We start from the raw sequence: 22,951 nt of genomic DNA, 5'->3' as shown, positions 1-22,951 counted from the left end.
TGGAGTGTAGCCATCAAGTTTATCCTGAAATTCTGGGAAGATATTTTGTGGATACGATACGTATATCCTCAGGAATCTTTTTGCAGAATGCTCAGAAACTCTGAAAGGTTCTAATTTGCCTTAGTGCAAGTGTGTGTGGGAACTTTCTTTCAAGTACTATGTAATATGTAGGGCTCGAAAGTTGCTGACAAACCTTCTTTTTCTGAGCCTTGAAAACAATGCTAAACCTGATAGTACCCCGTTTCCCTTGAGTTAGAACCAAAATACATCATTTTCAATTATAATTTTTTATTTTCATTTTTCGGTTGTTTTTTTAGGTTATTTTTCAGTATTTTTCGCCGTTTTTATTGCATTTTCCTTCATTTTTGAAGCTTTTCTCTCCTCTCTTGATGCTTCGTGCATTTTAAATGCATTTTCTAGCAAAACTTACATATTTAAATCTCCTGACATGATCTTTTTAGCAAGTTCGCAATTATTCTAAAATACGAACAATGGAAATGTACATTATTTTAACTGAAATATTTGGCAATGTATTAAATAGTTTAATGTGGTAAATTTATTTTTCCTCCAGCAAACTTAAAATACTTTGTGTGAAGCCTACTTGGAGGTTCTCTTAGTGCCCTTTTACTATCGCTTTAATCTATGATTTTAAAGTAAAATTAGTAACTATATTTTAAAAATATACATATATATATAATGTGATGTAAGCGAAACATACCCATATTTTCAGATGCTGGCTGATTACTGTTTCGTAGAAGGTCCTACATTATTACTTAATTGCTTCTATCCCCTTTGTTTCAGCAGTTTAAACCACCAAATAACTGGTTTTATCGAATTATTCAAACTCTCTTGTAAACTTATAAAAATACAAGGTTTCATTTTCAGAGCAAAAATTATTTCAGGTTTTCTTTTAACATTTTTTAGTCACTTTTTTAAAAAACGCTAAGTCATTTCACAGGTCATTTTTTAACATTTTTTTAGGTCGTCAACTTCCGAACTCTAGTAACATCGTATGGTCGTGTATCGATACTTGTGCTAGGCAAATTGTAGAATGGTCCATAATACAGAGTGTCCATAAATTATCATTACAACTTTAGACTTGAATAACTTGAAAAGTATACTAGATAATGACAAACGGTTTTCAACATGTGACAAGAAAACTCATAAAGTTTTTTTTATTTTGCAGGTGACGCAGATTTGACGAAAAATGTGGACGCCACAGGAAAAAGCTCAGTGTGTAGCCTGGTTTATAGAGACGAAGTCCGATACCCAAGTACAACGAAACTTTCGGACACAGTATGGAAGGGAACCACCGTCCCGACCCACCATTCGGGCTTGGCATACGTCATTCATGGAAACGGGTAGTGTTCTCCGTAAACAGGGGCGGGGGGGGGGACGGGATTTCCAGTAGGAATGCCCTAATTGGCGCTGAAGTGGCTACCTGGGTGGAAATCATGGCCGCCCGGCTGGCTGCTTGACTGGTTTTGAGGAATAGGTCATGTTCTAATTGCAACAGTTTCGACTGGATTCTTTGGAACAGCCAATCAGAGCAAAGTTTTGCCATGTGAAGATAATCTTTGAGTTTGAAAAGGAGAGTTTTTTGTCTGTGGTTTTCGAGTGTTGGGTGTTTTTGTTAGTTTCTCGATAAAAAGAGAAAAGTAAAGAGATGACGTGCAGTGCATTCGTGTTCAGTTCATTAATATTTAGGTATTTATGCAAAGCGATGAGATGTGTACGTGACAAATATGATTAGCCGATAATGAAAGTCCTTATTATTATAAGTGTATTAAATGTTTGATATAGGTATTTGAACAATCCATAATTGTTCCTGTGTTTACAAAGGTGATAAAATGTACTGCAATAATTACCGTGGAATTTCTCTACTCTCAACAACATACAAAATATTGTCTAACATTATTTTAACAAGACTAACCCCATATGCTAATGTAATTATAGGTGATTATCAATGTGTATTTAAACGTAACAGATCAACTACAGATCAAATTTTTCACATCAGACAGACACTTGAAAAAAATGGGAATATAATCAAAATGTCCATCAGCTATTCATTGATTTCAAAAAAGCATATGATTCGGTCAAAAGAGATAAATTATATAATATATTAGTAGAGTTTGGAATACCTAAGAAGCTTGTTAGTATGATAAAAATATGCACCAGTGAAACAGAAAGTATAATTCGTGTGGGTATTAATGTGTCTGACAAATTTACAATTCATGATGGGTTAAAACAAGGAGATGCATTACCTCCATTGCTCTTTAATTTTGCCTTAGAATATGCTGTTAGGAAGGTAAAAGAAACTAAAGAAGGACTAAAATTAAATGGTGTGACTCAGTTGCTAGCATATGCAGATGATGTAGACTTACTGGGGGATGATATAAATACAATTAAGAATAATGCTAAAATATTTTTCAAAACTGCTAAAGAGATAGGTTTGGAAGTTAACAAAGAGAAAACTAAATATATGCTTACAGGCCGAAACCAAGTGTTAGGTAATAATCAAAATCTAATTGTTGATAACAACTCGTTTGAACCAGTTTCCAAATTCAAATACTTAGGAGTAATATTAACAAATGAAAATTATATTAAAGATTAAATAAAAAGTAGGCTTAATTCAGGAAATGCATGTTACTTCTCTCTTCATAAACTTTTGTCTTCTCGTTTAATATCTAAGAAACTAAAAGTTAAAATATACAAAACAGTAATTTTGCCTGTAGTATTATATGGGTGTGAAACTTGGTCCCTTACATTGAAAGAGGAATATAAATTGAGAGTATTTGAAAATAAGATCCTTAGGAAAATATTTGGACCTAAAAGGGATGAGGAGTGGAGAAGGTTACATAATTTAGAACTACATAATTTGTATTCATGTCCAGATATTATTAGAATAATTAAATCAAGAAGACTTAGGTGGGCAGGCCATGTGGCACGAATGGGAGAGGAAAGAGGAGTTTACAGGATTCTTGTTGGGAAACCTGATGGTAAGAGACCTGTAGGAAGGCCAAGACGAAGATGGTGGGAAAACGTTGAGATGGATTTAAAGGAAATCGGAAGGGATGGAAAAGAGTATATAGATCTTGCTCAAGATAGGGACAGATGGAAGGCCTGTGTTGCTGCAGCCATGAACCTTCGGGTTTAAGAAGGCTAGAGAGTTAGTTAGTTAGTTAGGTATTTCGTTGAACATATTTTTGTATGAATGAATCCTGCGAATCTCATGTATGAATATGTACACCCGAGTTCATTAAAAAGCTTGTTCAGTACGCATTGCTATTTCATATCGCGCCAATTTCTAGTACATCCTTTTAGATTGTCTGCTTTGCACAATGTCTTATGAGAAGAAAAGTATACCGAGAAGTACGGTAACAAGCATCGGGTGAGGCGAGAACTAGGAGATTTCCTACTGGAAATCCAGTTCCGTGTGATTCGAACTTAATATGGACAACCTCCATCTTCCATTCTCCTGACAGATGCTGTGCTATACTGCGGGACACGAAAATGCGAGCCTCGCGTTCACGCGTAGCCAGGGTGCTGTTGCCATGTTGATCTGACACTCTCTTAACTCGGATTGCAATATTTATACCTTTAAGTTATTACTTTATACTTTTTAATACTTGATTTTATATACATTTTTTTAAAATTATGCAGAATTCGTAACGCAGATTTTTTTCTTTTAACCCGGAAAGTTATTTGTTTCTGCTAAATAAGTCTCACTTTTTCAGCAGTTGGACTCCAAGATTATAAAAACTAAAAACGCACTGCTTCCTTATCAAACTAATCTAATCCGGTCATATCCTTCTCTATTTTCCAGTGTTCCCATTGCGTATGCTTGTAGACTTCATTTCCTTCCGCATTATCTATGGACCTTTTAATGCTCCGAATTGTCGTTCTGCCCATTCCACAAGCATTTCCAGTCAGTTTTTTTGAGCTTGTTTGAAATTAACAGTATTTGTCGTTTCTAGATTATCAGCTAACGTTTGAAAAAAAGCCGTGTACATCTGGAACAATCCTCGTTATATAATTATTGAGGTATTGCTTGCCGAATCACTTCTCTCGTTGCTGTGACGTAGGAGGGATATTTTCATTGCCATCAGCACTATTAGTGACACTCACGGTAACAGTAGCAGCCTGCTTTACTGAATCACTAGTCCCGTCTAGTTCGCTGCACTTTTTGGCACTAGGTGTAGTGTAGATATATGCAGGTGTCAGGCTGGTGCAAGGAAATGATGTTCAACCAAGCAGACGAAAAGCGGTGATCAAGTTCGGAAGATTCAACAAATGCCTGTCTGCTGCTTTAAACGTTCATTTGATTAGTTAGCACGCATCATACAACACACGCTACACGTAGTGCAAACTGTGTATACACCAAATTCACTACTTGACACCAAATCAACGAAGTAGACGAGTTGGTGTTGCACCGTGTAACCAACTGGACGCGTGAGTGCAGAGAGAGTCAAAAAGTATAGCAAACTATACTGACCTCAAAAGAACTGCACCCGTTGGTGTCAGAGACGAAGCTGCAAATGCTACAACGCGACCGGGCGAGGAGCGAAGAGGGGATCGAGGAGACGGTTGAACTTGAAGCTCGCATTTTCGTCCCCGCAGTATAATAGTATTGCTTACAGTGTAATGATACTACAGAGCATTCCCTGACATTCGCTACGATACTCGGCGGCAAGCTGCCCGGCATCAGCGCTTGTCTTTCCCGGTGAACGGGTCCGCGACAGTCGGTAGAGTGGGCTATTAAAATTACAGTTTTCATATTGTGTACTAACCTTGACTTCAGAAGGTGTTGAAAATGATGTCCCTCTGCTGCAACACATTCCTGGCATCTCCGAAGGAAATTGGCATTTACACGTGCAAGTTCGTCTACTGTAATTCTCCCGATTTCTTGTACAATACTCTCTTTTAACTCACGGATGGTGTGTGGATTGTCTTTGTATACTTTATTTCCCAATTTTTCTTTCCTCTTTTATTCAGAACTGACCCTGTTATTCTAAACTTTTTTACGAGGTTTAATATAGTGGTCCTATGTGGAACGGGAACACTAGGAAATTTCGTTGAAAATGTAATCGCACTTCTCCACAATTCCTCTTTCCGAAGTAACACTTGACAAGATAAATCCTTTGTTGTAATGTAAACTTTCGTGGTACCATATTAAGCCACAATCTTCAACACACGGACACGACACAACACAACTTCCGAGGGAGGATTATACTGGCGCCAGTCTGCAACGTCATCAGAAAGGGAACGAGAGCGAAGGCAGGGAGAGCGAAAAAAAACAGACTGCAGCGTGCGACTGTCGCGGACCCCGTTCGCCGGGAAAGACAAGGGTTGACGCCAGGCCGCTTGCCGCCGAGTCTCGTAGCGAATGTCAGGGAATGCTCTGCAGAATGCAATACAGGCTCATGGAGGATAAAAAATGACTTAAGGGGTAGAGGAACAATTTCCCCTAGGTCTTTCTTGCTGGGGCAGCTGCCGATCACTGTTGCCAAGTTCGCTCTTTTGGAGCCAGATCTGGCTCTTTCGTGCACTTGTTTGGCTGTGAACAGTGGCACCTGCCCTCTGTCCCACTATGATGCCACCACTGGCTCCGACCCATAAAAACCAACTTTTGCCATGAGTATACATTTTGCACGTGGCGTGATATTCATATATAGGCTGCGTCACCCACCCTCTCTTACCTCCCCAGTTATTTTTATATATTACGCCGTGCATAAAGTGAAGATGACAATATTGTTATCCGGGAATCTTTTATTTTCGATTTCATACGAGCATCATTGGATTATTGAGATGGTTGATACCGCCAAATCTAGGCTGTGAAAACTAAGAATAAATTGCCATCACTTTAAAGCTAAGGGTAATAGCAGCGCCTTCACCCCTCTGACACCTAAAATTACCCTAGGAGGCACTTTATGCAGCCTAATCTAGCTCCTTGAAAGTCATCTTTAGCTCTATTAATGGTGAAATGTAGCTCTTTTATGCACATCAGGTTTGGCAACACTGCCAGGATGGCATAGGCAAGGAGAAATGCATTAGCTTTATGGGACCATTATTTTATTCGTTCTCATGGGAATATCAAACATCCAATGTCGTAGAAAAGTACATGGACGGAAAAAGGACACGTTGAACTATGTCATAGTAGAAGGATAAGTCGAAACTCCCATTTAATTAGCCGTAAATTCAAGTTGAAGTTAATTTCCCATAAGGAATACATGGGATTCTGTAAATCCTTATTAATCATATTTTTCAAACATCGTGTCTAGCTTACTAATCAACTTGAAAAACAGTTTCCACTTGCAACATGGAGAGAAATTCATACTCTCTTGCATACTAAACCCTTTTTTTAAATAGCAGTGCTCAATCCGACGATATTGAAATAAATGCACAACTGGTGCGTAATTGTCTCTCTCTGCCTTAAATGCAGTAGGAAATTTGCCGTGAATAAGTGGTTTCCAATTCACCCGGCGATTCACAGCATCATTGTGCTATATTTTTATTAAAGTTTGCAAAATGTTTTGTAAATATACTTCAAACGTAAGCATAAGAGGTCTGCAGTCCATGACTCTGATTAGAACCAGTGATTTATACTTAACCTGGTACGTACAGTCACTGGCACTTCTGGGTTGTAACGATACCATTGGAAGTTTTTGAAACTGTACAACCCAGAAGTGTCCGTGACTGTCAATATATGGTAAACGTTTTGGAAAATATAGTTTTAGGTCCGTTCAGATAAGTTATAGTGGGACCACAGGCAAGAGAACCTACACATACCCACGTGTCCTGTGCATCGTACTCGCACGTGGAGAGGAGGTGTAGAGTAGAGCATGCTTTCTTATGGCCAGAGGTGAACGGATGGAGGGGAAGATGTGCGAAGGCTTTTGGCCGAATAATCTTTTGTTTGTGGTCCTTCATAACTCTGAGAATTTGTAGTTGGTTCTGCACAATTGAAATAAACCTCAATGGGAATTACTTATTGCATTGGTCGTTTGAATATCTGGGGAAAAGTTGGCACTGGTTTGCGAAGATTGTCACTTATCCTAGAAATTTTCAGAATTCTCTACATTCGCAACTTCATGAGAGCATTCAGCCGGATTTGCAATTTTGAAACTATGTATAGTTCTTCGTAATCATGCATTGGTGGTAAGTGTTCTCACTTCTTGCGAGCAGGGGAGACATTTCTGAAGTTTATGCACTGGCGTCTGTCATTCCCTTTCCATTTCAGAAACCACAATTACCTGTTCTTCTGAGTTATGCCATGTCGGCTCTCAAGGGCAAACATTAATGTTGGTGGCTTACATCTGGAGAAACCTTGCTTTCGCCATGGACAACTGTAGGTAGGATGTGCAAGGACTTCGGAGGTCAGCACAATATCAGTCTCTGGCGGGAAAATGTTTGCTAAATAAGAGATCCGACGGAATGATTTCCTTGGGACTACTTCTTTCTCAGGAACACATCTCCATATACCACCATTGTATATACAGGGTGAACCATTTAAACTGATAACTCAAAATATCTTACAAACGAAGCGTTATCGATTTTGATTTGATTTGATTTGATTTTACTTCGCTTCTTGTGCCACTTTTGGCTAATTTGCGAAGATGGGGATGAGTGATGATATGATGAAATTGATGAATAGACATCACAAACGTCCATGCCCAAGCCAGGATTCAAACCCGGGACCCCTGGCGTCGCAGCGCGATGTGCTAACCACTGCGCCACGGGGGCACGAAGCGTTATCGAAAGATATGTTTCAAATACAAGTTAATTGACTTTAAGGGGGGAAAGAGTATGACATTGTGTACGTTTTAGTAGGCGGTCATTTTGAAGGTCATTTGAGGGCACTATTTTTTTAAAAAAAAATTGAAACCTAATCTATCTTGTTTAATAGTTTTATTCCCTTATGACTTGCTGGAACTGTTAAGAGGCTAGCAGCCAGGGCAAGTTTACAACAGGCTCCTCCGAGAAAGTTGTTCGACTGGGTTAAAGACGATATCAGGAATATGAACTTTGCATGTGTGTGTGTCAAGAAGAAATAATGGAGAATGAGAAGTTGCTACACAGACTACATGAAGAAGCCAGACGAGTGCCTGGAACTCAAACATTTCATGCTTTCATACCTTCAATAAGGAATGACTTAAAAATGAAGAGGTATTCTACAGAGATAAACTCCAGCAAACGAATATTCCATATGAAGCTTTGGCTTTGGAATAAATAAAAGGTTTTGTGACTTTCATTCATAATGATGCTTGGTGGTTAGGATGTGTTATAAACGTGAAAGCTACATCACAAGAGGTATTGATAGGTTATCTGCATCCAAATGGTCCATCCCCATCATATGAGTATCCTCATTGGGCTGACATATTAAACAAGCTGAAAGAAGAAGTTCTCCCTAAGACTGATCCACGTACTGCAACTGGGCGTACCTGCATGCTAAGTGCTGCAGACACCCAAAGCACAGAAGAAGCACTGCTGAGGAGCAGCTACTGATTTGTATTTTTTTCCCCTAAGGTGTTTTATTGAATGTGGTATGTATTACCGTCAGATTTTTTTATTCCTGTTCCCAAAGCCATCCCAAAATGAAACTTACACAGATTACATTTACGTAACTTCATAACTTTTCCGACCAAAATTGAAGATACATTTTTTTAGCTATATGTTCGAGGTCAAAGGCAACATCATGTGACCTTGAAATATAAATTTCATATTTTCAAATAAGACTGTTTTTTATGAAAACTGGCTTGAAAACTTAGGTTGAAAACACCGCGTGTCAGTGAGGGCTAAAATTGTACTCGTGTAAGTTAATTCATGTCCTCTACCATCCTACCAAATTTCATGAAAATGTGAGATGGTTGGGTTGAAAAGTTAATTTTCTTTGTAGTGATTTGGCATGGAATGGCCCTATATTTTGGTTAATTGCAAATGAATTAAGCGCTAGTTTTTATTTTACCAGCAAAGATGTATTGAAGAGCAATGTAGAAAAGCATCCACCAACATGGCCGTAGGCAGGAAAAATTTTCGGGGGGGGGGGTTAATTCATAATTATTCCCAGGGCGTCGCCAGAAATTTGAATAATAGAAATAATAATAATAATTGTACAATAATAATTAAAATTTCATAATAATAAAACAATTTTATTCCATAATAATAATAATTATTATTATTATTTTTATATTATTGTTATATCCTTGAGGGGGCTTACTCAATCCAGCAGATGAGTGAATATCCAGCATAAGTTTCTTTTTTTTCCTTCTTTTTCTTAAGTTTCATACAGTGTGTACTGTAATGCACAATTATTTTACTTCGTTATTAAACTTTAGACACCTTCGAGAAAGAGCTTTAAAAGTTAGATGGAAATTTTAGTCATAAAGTTTTTGTTGTTTGACTTTAAAATTAATTTTTTGGAATTTTTGTTATTATATTATCAAGGGGGATTTATTTTCGACTTTATCGGACGGGGAATTTAAAAGCTGGAAAGGGAATTTTGGGACAATCATAAGGGAATCTTCAGTCTATATTCCTTGTGACGCAGGAGCAACACTGGAAAGATGACAGCAGAAGTGATAATGGAGGGGCCGCGGGTGGACTGCGATTCCGAGAATAAATCCTGTTTCACTCAACTTTCAGAATTCCAAATGTATGAAAATTCTAGCTCGATCGTTTCAACATTGTCTCCTTGTATTTTTGTGATGCTTCGAAAGAAAAATTGAAAATTTGTTACAGATTTTGGTTTCTGAACATCCATTAATGCAACATGTCAGAAGTTTCGGGGGGGGGGGGTTTGAACCCTAGAAACCCCCCTCTAAATACGGCCATGTCCACCAACTGCAACAAACTTACCGCCCTGTAAGTCCTCTTTTGCCCAGCGTGTTTGCCTGCTCTCCCCTCCATCTCTACATGGACGCTGTAGATGATATCAAAGAAGTTCTCCACCACGGCAACCTTCTTGTACAGATGTTTCTCCCTACCATGGCCATCCTGCGAAGAAAAATAACATTTATAAAAATATATGTATTAGCCAACATATCTCCATAGATATTTTTACTTTCGATTTAGTGCTAAAAACAATTACACACATTTGAAAAGTATAAAACTTTAAAAGTTCGATGCAGTTGTCAAGAAGCTATATAATCCTGTTTTGAACAAGATGCACGAAGTCACGGCTTTGATTACTTATAACGTTCTGAAATTCACTAAATATCTTTCAAGCCTGTCTACTGCCTATCCACTCACAACGTCACAAGACTGTGGTTCCACATTTGTGTACCTTTTGTGCAATGTTTTCTTATTCTCGTTTGGTAAGCTTTGAACAATCCTACAAGAATAGGTGAAAAAATATATAAAATGGACAAAGATTGTGTATGTTGCATACCTTCTTAAGCCTTTAAATACAAGCATAATGAAATGGAAGACTCGGATGGCCGAAGTGGGAAAAACTGCTTGCTTGGGAGTGTGCAGATGAATGGTGATAGAAGTATACATTTGAATACATGAAAGAAATTCCTAAAGGAATTCGTCGGGGTCTCAGTATAATATATTTGTGAAACGTGAACACTGACAGAAAGAAAAACAACTCTGGAAGCCTTCAAAATCTACCACAAGTAGTGTTGCCCACGGGACGAGACGGGACAGGCTTTTAAAAATTCGAGACGAGACGAGATTGATCATGTGTCTCGAGACAAACGAATATTTTCGAGACGAGACAGCATTTCACAGCATTTCCAAGAGACGAGACAGGCCAAAGTCTCGTCTCGTGGGCAACACTAACCACAAGGTATTTGAAAGGCAATGGATACAAGATTAACAAAAAAATGAAGTCCTGAGATAAGAGTATACATAAACAAGAAAAGTCTGTGGAAATCGAAGTTGCTGAGTAGTAGGCTATATCTTCAGGTAGTAAATAATAACTGAAGAAATATAATTTATATAACAAAGTAAGAAATACCACGACCTATCTTCCGTACATAAACAAGAGAACAGAAGAAGAAAACATAGAGTGGGGAAGAGAAAGGGAAGAAGAAAAAAGCGTTTTTAAGCAAACTGCCCAGTGCCGTGCCAAATGGTGTTATGGTAGGGGTCATAACACACCCTCCCTTTGGCCCCTGTAATCCTAAAAAAAAGATAACATCAATTGTAAGAAAAGATGTCAAAATGGGGGCTGACTACCAAAAAAAAGTGTAACCCCTCCCTTTTGAAAATACTGGGCACGTCTCTGAAACTGCCATATTCAGGGGAGAATACAAGACGTGGTTTCCAATGATTCGTGAAAGGTTTGACCGTGATGCAACATCTTCCACTTCAAAATCAGATAATTTTTATAACTACTTCGAAATGAAATTGGTAGGGATGAAGTCAGTGAACGCTAACTTTCTTTCTATAGACCATTTTACTTTAAGCCCTTATTATTAATGGAATAATTGGAGTATTATAACTCCATGGGAGAAATTTGGTATCGTTTATAAGAAAATTATTGTAGTCAATGACCAGTATAATGTCCAACAATGGAACCCCACATTCCACTCAAAATTCTGCCAAATTATCGAAAAATATAGAGCAGTACATTGGGAATATTTGCCAAAGACTTGAGCTATGACACATAGACCTACGGACCTACCTGTGATAATGAAAATTATGCTTTCATTGTTTAGGAGGAAATTTCAGTTTGGGAGTAACCAACAATAACAACAATTCACAACGGATCTGAATGGGATGTAAGGACTTGTTCTGTGTAACTTCTTCTTTGAGCAAATATTAAAGGGTTGCTATAACCAGGATTTCCGAAAGGAGGAGGGGTACTTTTTGAGTAGTCAGCTCTAATTTTGCCTACTTTTCCTGCGTTTGACCTTTTTATTTTAGGAATACTGGGCAAAAGGGGGTTTACGACCCCTCACCAACCCCACCTTTAGCTTAGCATACCATACCACTGACTGCAACTCATCTTATCACCACTCAGACAGGCTGTTCCCGGCCTTTCAAGAACTGCGCACACTCACAGATCACAACAGAAGGAGCGTAAGAAAACTCAAGATGCATATCAATGTAAGAAACTTAACTGATTTGGTATATTTTACGTCGCTTTTCTGCCACTTTTGGATACTCGTGAAGTTGAGGATGAGGGATGATCAATGGCGGCGATTGGGGTTCCAAAATTGAGAAGGCAAAGTGCTATAACTGGCGGGCGAGGGCCGTTTACTTCCCTTTGTATATAAGGTTTAGCATAGTACAAGGGGCAAAAGTGGCAAAAAGCGGAAGGTAACTGCCCCCCATGCCCCCTAATAATCGCCACTGGTGATGATATGATGAAATTTATGAAGAAATACTTACAAAGAACACCCATGCCCATGCTGCAATTCGAACCCGGGACCCCGAAACATAATTCTGAATAGCTCCTACGTAGCCGAGTCGTCGCCCTTCCCGATGCCGCAGTGGTAGAGTCGTCTCCTTATAATCAAGGGGTCCCGAGTTTGATACCCGGTGGACGCACATTTGTGTTTGTCGGCGATACTACCGCATAGGGGCATTCCTTAATAAAAAAAATGGTTAGCATTAGCACTCTGGCCTTTGGTGCGAGCGGTTTCGGGTTCGATCCCTGACGGGAGCCTCCAAAATGTCGGTGTTCACAAAACGTCTTGAGGGCAATTGGGGAGCTGCATGAAGAATTAGCGGGCTTTAATGTCGATAGCCAGAAAACAGTGGTGATGGGACTCGATGCACTGACCACGTGTCACCCAAAACTTCAGCTAGACCAAGGAGAGAAAACCCCTCTGGCGCTGTCGTTGAATTTCCAACCCCAATCGAGCTGGTGCGATGCAATCAGCTGCTTGCCGAGTAATCCTGCCCTCACGTCACCAAAATGTGTGGGCGTTCCTCAAGACATCATAGTCACCTTTATTCAGTGACAAGTGTTTGTACTCCTATCATCACGAAGGGCAAATTCGCACGAAGCGAAAGCAGAGACGTAAAATTTAACATAGTTGAAGTTTTTGACAACGAAACAAGGGAAGGGAGGGCATTCGGGCACAGGCGAAGGGGAAGCGAGAGGAGAAAAAAATGACTGTTCACTTTAGTCCACTATACCGCGTTTGTTACAACCTGTCCCGGTTCCCGCGCTAGCTGATCGCTGGCTTTTCTCCGTGCTGGGGAAAGTCAAAGCCAGGCAGCCAATTAAAATACGCAACGTCGCAACAGCGTCTACGTAAGCTCCTCTCTTCTGGCTTCCATTCGCTCCTCGCTGCCCAGCAGACGATTTTTTCCTCGTTTCTCATTGGCACCGATACTGTCGAGCGATCGCTAGCGCGGGAAACGGGACAGGTTCTAACATACGCGGTATAGTTTGGGGTCTCATTTATCGCACAACACTTGAGCAACCTTATGTTCTGACGTCACGGGAGAAAGCTTTTTATTTTTTGGCTAAATGTCTACGTTGTTAGGTTAGTTCTCGTAGCCTAAATAATACATTTTCATTGTATTTGTGCTAATGGAACCTAACCTATTGTCGGGACGCGCTAGCAAGCGGTGTGGGACCACCCACTCTGGTAGCGACGCGCTGTTGCCGGATTGACCTACTTCAGGATTCTCGCGAGCCCACAGAAACATGAGGAAGGCTGAACTACTGCAGCTCCCCAGAAGAAGCGGGACATACGGTGGTCCGTCTCCCGCCTTATCATTGTATGTACAATGCAATCGAACTTATTTGGGCACAGGTCAAAGGGCTGGTAGCACAGAGGAACACTTTGCCACCTTTGACACCGTCTAAAATTTTGCAATTGACAGAACAGGCTATCGGGGAGGTGACAGCAGATAGGTGGCGTTCGGCTATAGAACACGCAAGGAAGATTATTTCCGAAGCAGGGGAAAAGGAGGGAGTTGAAGAGCAGCAAATGGAGGATTTTGTAATTTCACTTGGGCGGGAAGACAACAGTGACAGTAGTAGCTCAGATGAAGATGTTCCTTTACTAACCAACAATGAAGATGACCTTGGGATAGCGCCACTGCAATGGTAGCCGGTAAGCAAAAACAACTGAATATTTAACTACTACTTCTGTTCTTTCATTCATTTTTTATGTTTTTACATACAGGTAGCCTCAAAGCATTAATAACACATGTACCAAATGTATCATTAATGCTAAGGAAATCGAGCAATTGCCAAGCGTTTCGTTGTAATTTATTGAACTCTGTATTGCCAGTGCCTGTATTCTCATATAGCTCCCAAATTATCTCACTTCACACACCCACCTCTACCTCCCCGATGGCACAGTGGTAGGGTAAGTGTTGTCGCCTTGTAATCAAGTAGTCCTGGGTTTGATACCCTGTCGAGGCACATAGTGGTTCGGATCCCACTTCCAACTGTAGGTCCATTCCAGATTAGCCGTAGTGTGCATAAAGTGGACTTTAAAACACCAACTCAATCAATCAATTCACAAACAATTGATTTGTTCTTGATAAATTCTTCTCCGTAATACAGTAACTCAGTTCTGTAAAATTCTGTTTTGGAGGTGAATTTTTGTAGGTTCCTCAAAATATAATTTTAAAACGTGTTAACGAAACGAAGTTGTACGTAATTTGTTTATACGTAATTTGCCCTAATTTTCAAGAAATACATTTCATTTGTACGTTCTGAAGCTTCAACAATCGCGGCATGACAAAGAAGGCAAAGAGAGGCGGCATGAAATCAAAGGAGAACGATTTGCCACAGTGTTGTTCATAACACAAGACGCATTTTCTTTTGTTGGTAATTGTGATACGATGCAACATAAGTAAAAAGATGCCGGTAGCTGATGCTTGCAATGTACCATAATAAAAACACAACAAAGGTTCTTTCAGTGAAGGTTTTCGGTTGGTGTGTAGTGTAGAGCAGGAAGATAAAATGTTTCATGCTTGCCAGAATGCCCGAGCTTGCCAACAGCTGACTAGCCTGTCCGTGTGTTTGTGCGAACGTGGCAACGTAGAAACCCCCCAGCCACATGGCAACCAACGAGGAGACAGAATTTGGTCACGTTCTGCCGTTCTGCGTTCTGATTGCACGCCGCTTCTTATCGCGTCCGTACTGTAACAGGCCTAACCTAACCTCGTAGGCATTCCTCGTCTGACGTCAGAACACAAGGTAGCAAAACTGTTGTGCAACAAGGCAGACCCAATATACCGCGTGTGTTACAACCTGCCCCTCTTCCCGTGCTACCTGATCGCTGGCTTTTCTAGCAGAAACCACGCGACATTGCCGCTGCAGATCGCGTGAACTCCGTGCTGGGGAAAGCCAAAGCCAGGCAGCAAATTAAAATACGCAGCGTGGCAACAGCGTCTACGTAAGTTCCTCTCTTCTGGCTTCCATTCGCTCCTCGCTGCCCAGCAGACGACTTTTTCCTCGTTTCTCATTGGCACCGAAACTGTCGAGCGATCGCTAGCGCTGGAAACGGGACAGGTTCTAACAAACGCGGTGTTTGCCTTGGGTCTTCTCATCTTGGTCAAGCTGTGCTTGACATACCCTATAACCGGGGACACGCAAACTCCCGCCCCTAATCACAGAGCAGAACGGTTAGTTTGACAAACTCCTGTTTCCTTGATGGGCGCTTCGGGGAGGAGGGATTCTAATGTTGCCGCTAGTTGTCCGAACAGGGGTCAGCGGTTGGCCTAATTGGCTGATTGACCCCAGGTTTCTTAGTAGTAAACGCAGCAACAGAGGGTCACTGCCAGAAAGGCGGGTGCCGGGCGCCAGGTTCCGCTTGGCTCGACTCTAGCCCTCAAATTTCTGCAATACCAATGAGCTAAATTAAGTTTAGTTATTCAAACGTTGTATTTCATGAATATGGTCGTCGCAATTGATACAGTGCGTTCAGTTTGGCTCGGGGCCGAGATAGCGCGTGACTACAGAACGGCGTGGCATGGCACAGAAGCCGGCATTTTCGTCCCGTAACGTCGTGCTTATTTTTACGCATATATCTTTAACATGCAGACAATTATATATATATTGAATTACGAGTACTAAACTGTGTTATATAAAAGAGTACATAGTGACGGTATATTCCAGGTTATTACCTCAATAACCCCCCAACACACACACACCCTAACAATTTTATAAAATGATTATCAAAAGCTGAGCGGCTCTCGCAAAGAAATCCTACCTATGCTCCTGACATCAAGTTTGAGCTTTGTATAAGTTTCGCGGTCCGCAGGTTGATATCCACGTTTCTACCATAGGCAGAAAGAAAGCAAAGCGTTTTTCCGTCTTAAAAAGAAGATGAAAAAAAAGAGTGGCCATTTGCTTTCTGAAGAAAATCTACCAGGATCATGCACACAGGCGTACTAAGCACACATCACTGCGATGTGCTTCAGGTTCCAGAGGAGTAAAGAGAACTTTTGGGGTGGGAGGGATATTACGGAAGGGGGTGGGAAGAGAAGAAGGGTAGGGGGTTCCATGAAGTCGGGAGGGAGGAACGGACGGAGTGGAAGGGGTTGCTCCCCTCCTTCCGCCACTTGGAATGAAGTACAGAAAGTTGGCGTTCACGTGACTCAGGAGGTTATGAGCTGTAGGTCAGGGAGGGAGGGAGATATTGATTTACGTGGGTTTGTAGCGCTCTGGCAGGAAGGGGAAGGGGACCCCGGCCCCCCCAGGGATGCGGGATGAGGTGATCAGAGGGTGGCCAGAGGAGTCGGTTGGGCTCAAGGGTAGGAAGGCGACGGGGGAGAGAGAGGGGGCGAAGCGAAGAAAAGAAAAAGAAGCAGTGTTGCCACGTGGATGGAAATTCAAGTAGAGTACACTTATTGTCTTGAAAATGGGGGGGGGGGTCATTTCAGAGAATTTTTTCATACAGTTGGAACGTTGCGCGTACACTTAATTCAATAATATATCCTAATGTACTTTAAGCGTGTGTCTCCTTGCCAGTTTCACATTATATACGAAGGTAGTCCATAAACTTCGTCCATTTGGCTGGCTTCAGGCCCAATTCACATTTTGCACGTTTCATTTCGTAGTCCTGTACTACATATTAACTCTGCAAAGCGATGCATTTTCTTCAACGATGAACAATTAGCTGATTGCCATGATTCTACAAGTCTATAAACTCCTCAACTAACTTCAAAGAGGGTATGTAAGTGCTTGCAGTTTATCCACACGCCTACAGATGTCTCTGCCATACGTATATTTCCTTCATTGATGAATATGTGCATGACAGATCTCTATATTGTGGTCTCAGGTTTTAAAGAAAATAATATAAAAATAAACAGAATTAGATATTAAGTTATGTAATAGTATAGTTTCTAATCAAAACTTTCTTCGAGCTGAAATGGGGAATTTCGGAACTAAGTAAGCCTGCAAAATGTCGGAGTTAAACTTTAGCATAAATTAAACTCGTTGCGATTCATTTTGAAGGTATTGTAGAAATGAAAATCTGCAACCAATCAGAAAGTTATGCTTGGAAACAGTTTTGCGCCTCGACGTAGTTCACAATAGCGTAAATGTAAACTTTTTCATGACGAGGATGGAATTGAGAGAGGATATTGTTGTCCGCCATCTTTGGTCCACACGTTTGCTTTAGAAATAGCATGTCCACCTCAGAAAATACCTCAACGTAGGTATTTTACAAGTCTACTTTGCAAGCGGCAAGGGGTTGCCAAGTGCAATGTCAGGGGTATATGGCGCGTGAATTTTGTAGCGTACGGTAAATCGCATGAACGTCCCAAACTGGCATGGGGAGAATGAATGTCACTCCATCGTTGCTTTCGAACAATCATCTCCCTTTTTATACTAATAGATAGAAACTTTATGGATTACCCTCGTATATACGAACAGATAATTTTTGAACATTCAAGGGACAAACCTCTGTTAGGAGAACCTGATTTGCACGAACGTGAGCAATGGCAGATGTCCACACAGAAATCTGCTTATAGACAACAAATGTAAAGGTATACAGGCTTGAAAACGTATCCCCCCTCCCTATATAAACGTGCAGAGATACTCCTCAAGGTTTGACTGGTTTACATTCCTTACGATGACGAGAAAGGGGCGAATATTTCATGTGAAAAAGGCAGTTTCTTTTTGCTCAGAGACTGGCAACGCTGCTCATGGGAATGGGGGCTGTTGGAGTGAACGTGGAGGGTCACGCTATGGGGGAAAGGGAAGAGGGGAACCAAAAAGGAAGGGGGTGTTGTAGGGAGGGAAGGAAAAATAGACAAAAAAAATAGTCAAGGCTCTTGCGTGTGTTCTAAATAATAGTTCGAAATAGTAAGAGGGAACAATGGATAAATAAAAGAAATGGAAAACGAAGGGATTATGACTGTAACTAAAGGATCCAGGTTCGATTTCCGATCGACGTTTATTTTGGGTGGTTAGTTAGGATCGCTGTTGACCTGTCCATTTTCGTATGAAAAAAAGCAAGCAGAACCCTCAAAAATGTATTTTTATTTATTTATTTTGTTGCTTTTGAATTATGACTGAGAGAAAAATTGTAATTAAGCACCCAGGACGCTTTACTTCTCAGTATCCTTTCTCGACCAGATCACATAGAGCATCCCATGGTATAACTAAGTGTAATCAAGACAAAGTGTCAACTTCGTCCACAATGCATAATCGTATTGTGCCAGTAGCCCAAAATGTCAATAGGTCGCGTTATGTACAGTCGTGGAAAGAAGTACTCCCCTATAAGCCTACTGACATTAAGGGCATGCAATACAGTTTCCATGGGTCTACTCCCAAGCTCTTCCGTCCGTGGCAGTGTGCCAACTTAGCTCTCTTGGAGCCAGATCTGGCTCTTTCGTACACTCGTTTGGTTGTGAACTGGGACGCCCAACCCCGTGCCCCACTATGATGCCATCACTGGTTTCGGCCTACATAGACCAACTTTTGTCATAATTATACATTTTGCACGTGACGTGATATTGTAATATTGGCTGCGTCGCCCCACTCCCTCTTATCTCCCCAGCTACTTCTTTATAGCGCCGTGTTTGACGTGAAATTGACATAATATTGTTATCAGGGAATTCTTTATTTTCGATTTAATACGACCATCGGTGGATTATTGAGATGTGCGATGCCGCCGGATCTAGATGTTGAAAACTAAGAATAAATTGTAATCAATTTAGAGTTAACGATAATAGCAGTGCCCCACCCCTTTGACAACTAACATTACCCTAGGAGGCACTTTATCCAGTTTTCGCAAATCTAGTTCCTGGCCGAGTGGTTAGCACATCGCGCTGCGACACCAAGGGTCCCGGGTTCGAATCCCGGTCGGGCTTGGTTGTTTGTGAATGTCCATTCATCAATTTCATCATTTCATCACTCATCCCCATCTTCGCAAATTAGCCAAGAGGCACAAAACGCGAAGTAAAATAAACTAAATCAATCAATCAAATCCATTTAAGGTGAAATTTAGTTATTTTATGCGCATCAGGTTTGGCAACACTGAAAGGAGGCAAGGAGAAAAGCATTGATCTTATGGGAGTATCATTTAATTTGTTCTCCTGGGAATATGAAACTTCCGATGGAACAGAAAAATATATCAACGGGAAGAGGGCAGTTTGAAGATGAATTTCACCAGCGGAAAAGTCCAAACTTCCATTGGATTAGCCGTAACTTGATGTTGAAGTTGATTCCCCATAAGGAATACATGGGATTCCGAAAATTCTTATTGATCATATTTTTCAAACATCGTGTCCAGCTTAATAATCAACATAAAAAAACGCTTCCACTTGCAACATAGAGAAATTCATACTCTTGGATACAGCCAGGGTTCTGTTTTAGTAGCAGTGCCCATTCGGGCGATATTGAAATAAATGCACAATTGGTGCGTAATTGTATCTCCTCCCCTTAAAGCTCTATGGGGGAAGTACTTTTTCCCATGAACAACCAAGAAGAAAATAGACAACTGATATTGCACTAGGCTACGGCAGATTTGACGTGAAATCGAAGACAACTGTATGCACTACATCTCAGTAGCAGAGCAAAGAACACAAAACGGATCAGCCTATATGGGGGCACCAGCCCAACTGGCGGCAGACGTTGAGAACTATATCTGCCAATCGTCTTTGTGGATGTAATGCAGTCTCAGTTGCAAAATAAGCATTGCCTGATAACATAGATTGCCCTGTAGCAAAGTTGCCAAGCGTAACTCTGCATTCGTGTCATTGCGTGTCCTGTTACCAAATTATTTCTCTGGCGAGCAGCGTTAGGCTCCATGAGACACGAAACTAAACGATGTCAGCCGAACAGACTGCTTCGATTCTTTCCAACCGCCAATTGAACGGCGGTCAATATGAAATATTCATACGTATAAGCATAAGTGTGGGAAGAAAAATAATAAAACAAGGAACATAATAAAAACATCCATGCGAAACTACAGACATGCCCTCTTGTGTAAATTAACCTACTACTTCCAATTAGACGAGAGGATAAAAGGTTATGAACAGAAAGTAACATGCATTACCTGAAGTAAATTCGCTTGAATTTCCTCTTTAATGTCTTTATCATTTGTTAACATTACTACTAAGTAACTGATTCAAATTAGTTGTATTAGGTTTTGGATATTACCTAACACTTGGTTTCGTCCTGTAAACATACAATCCATACTAAGTTCCATACCTATCTCATTTGCTGCTTCTAAAACTAATTCAGCTTTGCATCATTGCCTAGTATGAGAACATCATCTGCATATGGCAACAGCTGAGTTTAGTTTTAGTACTACTTTGGTTCCTTCTATGTCTTCCTGATAACAGAGTTGTCAAATGTCCAGGAACCCAGAAATTCTAATGGGTTCAATTGTGTTCCGCTGCAGGAACGGAACCTTTGTTCTCGCAAAATTTAAATTAGGTACAAGTTGCGCATTGCTACATTGAAAAAAGGTTCCTGAACCGTATTTAAATTCATGCGTGAAAAAAGGTTCCTGGACCGAATTGAAGTTCATTCTGGAAAAAAGTTCCTGGACCGAATTTAAATTCATCCGGAAAAAAGGTTCCTGGACCGAATTTAAATTCATCCGGAAAAAGGGTTCCTGGACCGAATTGAAATACCTTACAGATAAAAAGATTATTTACGGTCCTGAACCCATTTACGTTTGCTGATTTTCTCTCCTGGACCGGAATTGAATGTAATTAAAATTCCTGGACCTTTCTTTAACAACCCTGCCTGGTAACGTATTCTAAACCTAAAGGCTTAAATCATTTCCTTGATTTAATCCATCATAATACTAAAGTTGTTTGTGTTGAAGGCTTCTATACTCTCTGGAGTTTATTTCGGTAAAACATTGTGTACTTTTGCATGTAGTATATACATTTCGAGACATGAGATCAGACAACGCGAGATGAAAATCGAAACAAGTCAGGCCTCTTTTGCCAAGCCTCCTTTCGTCTCGTGTCGATGACATCCCCAAATGCAATCAATCACTGCCTTCCAAATTACTATTGTATATATAATGCTACATTTTCAAATTCAAATTCAAATTCTTTATTTGCGTGGGCGATGTTCAGCCTGAGGCACTTCAATGTCTACGTGTTAGGTTTTTCTCAACACATCTTTAGTACAAGGGACATTCAAACTAAAACCTTAATTTGTTTATGTTTCTTATGTAGTAGATTTCTGTATGTAGAGTTGCTAAAGTGTGCTCCATTTTTAGCACAGACCTATAGCTGATCTACATATATTTTTCAACTTTAAGTTAGTGCCTGTATACCAGGAACGTTTATTCTACGCTAGCCAAGCTATCTGCGAAGTCTGAAGTCAAGAGAATAAAATACAGGAGAAAAATCAATCAGAAATTGTAAATAATATACGTAATTCATATCAGTGAGATGATGATGCTGATTCTGGAGTTGGCAACCTGATTTCTTATGAGTTGGTAACCTGATTTAATATGAATTGGCAACCTGATTTCTTTATAAGTTGGCAACCTGATTTTCTATGAGTTGGCAACCTGATTTCTTAGGAGTTGGTACATTTATGTCTCATAGCCTAGGACCACGTGACATAGTGAGATAGCCAAGATATTGGACTCAGTATACGCTACTGCTGTACAGCTTAAGAAGAATAAGTTTTTGGGGTACAGGTGCAGACACTTAGGCTTTTCCGCCCATCTGCCTGCGAACTGATGCCATTGTAAAACTTTCTCCTCCATTGATAAGTGTGGCAAGCATGCACAGAGATGCTGCATTTTCATTTGCCGAGCAATTTCTGTAACTTTAGGCTGACAAGAGGGGAAGAAACCACTCCTGTTCACTGGTGCAAGTGTGTACAGGAGGCGCCATCTTTAAAAAAACAAAAATGGCGTCTTGAAGCTCAGTTGATTAATGTTGCAGCCTTGAGGTCGTTTTGTAAATAACATTTGATACCTCATGTATATCTGAGCTGTATACAGTCTGCCCTACAATTTTTATTGGACTTTTTAAGGTTTTCATTTGACTCTTGTAATAGTATTACTAGGGACATTGAATTTTCGCGATGCGCGAAATCGCGAAATGTGAAAAAAAGATTCAATTTTGAACATTCTGCACGTAACTACACCCCAAATGATGAAATATGCAGGAGTTTTATTCGCGAAGTAATGCGAAATGTGTGCTTTTCAGTAGTTGTATTTACGGTACTATAAACCCGAGAAAGTATGAACCCCCCCTCAAGCAGATTTGCTATACTTAAAACAAGCTTAACATGAGCATATGAGCTTTTTGTTCAAGTGTGGAATCTTGTCTAATCTAAGATTTTTGTGAAAATGCCCTCGGGAATTTCCTCAGAAAGTATGACCCTCTCAGATTGATTTGTTTATACTTACAAAAGGCACTTCTGTGAGATTGTTATCCATAAATTTGTTAAAAATATGCCCCTCTTGATATTGTATGATATCTTAAGTATAGTAACTGTTATAGTGCCCTAGCGTGTATAGATTTCAAAATATTAACAATTTTGTTAATATTGCATTTTTCAGAAAATTCTATTTATAAAAATTGGACATTTACAGCT

At 40.3% G+C, this 22,951-nt stretch overlaps 1 protein-coding gene across 5 annotated transcripts in view; it reads right to left on the bottom strand.

Moving 5' to 3' along the window:
• LOC145990857 (nucleolar protein 4) overlaps positions 1 to 22,951 on the bottom strand; it is a 372,663-nt gene that overhangs the window by 189,539 nt on the left and 160,173 nt on the right. For all 5 annotated transcript variants that reach the window (XM_083126293.1, XM_083126297.1, XM_083126295.1 and 2 more), the window contains exon 2: positions 9,856 to 9,993. In XM_083126293.1, the coding sequence (XP_082982419.1) occupies positions 9,856 to 9,993 (138 nt within the window). The remainder of the gene's footprint in view (positions 1 to 9,855; positions 9,994 to 22,951) is intronic.

The sequence above is a fragment of the Lepisma saccharinum genome, chromosome 8 (assembly GCF_977018435.1).
Source record: "Lepisma saccharinum chromosome 8, izLepSacc3.1, whole genome shotgun sequence".
Lineage (NCBI taxonomy): Eukaryota > Metazoa > Arthropoda > Insecta > Zygentoma > Lepismatidae > Lepisma > Lepisma saccharinum.
Note: the sequence above shows the minus strand (reverse complement) of the source record. Positions and strands in the feature narration are given on the sequence as shown.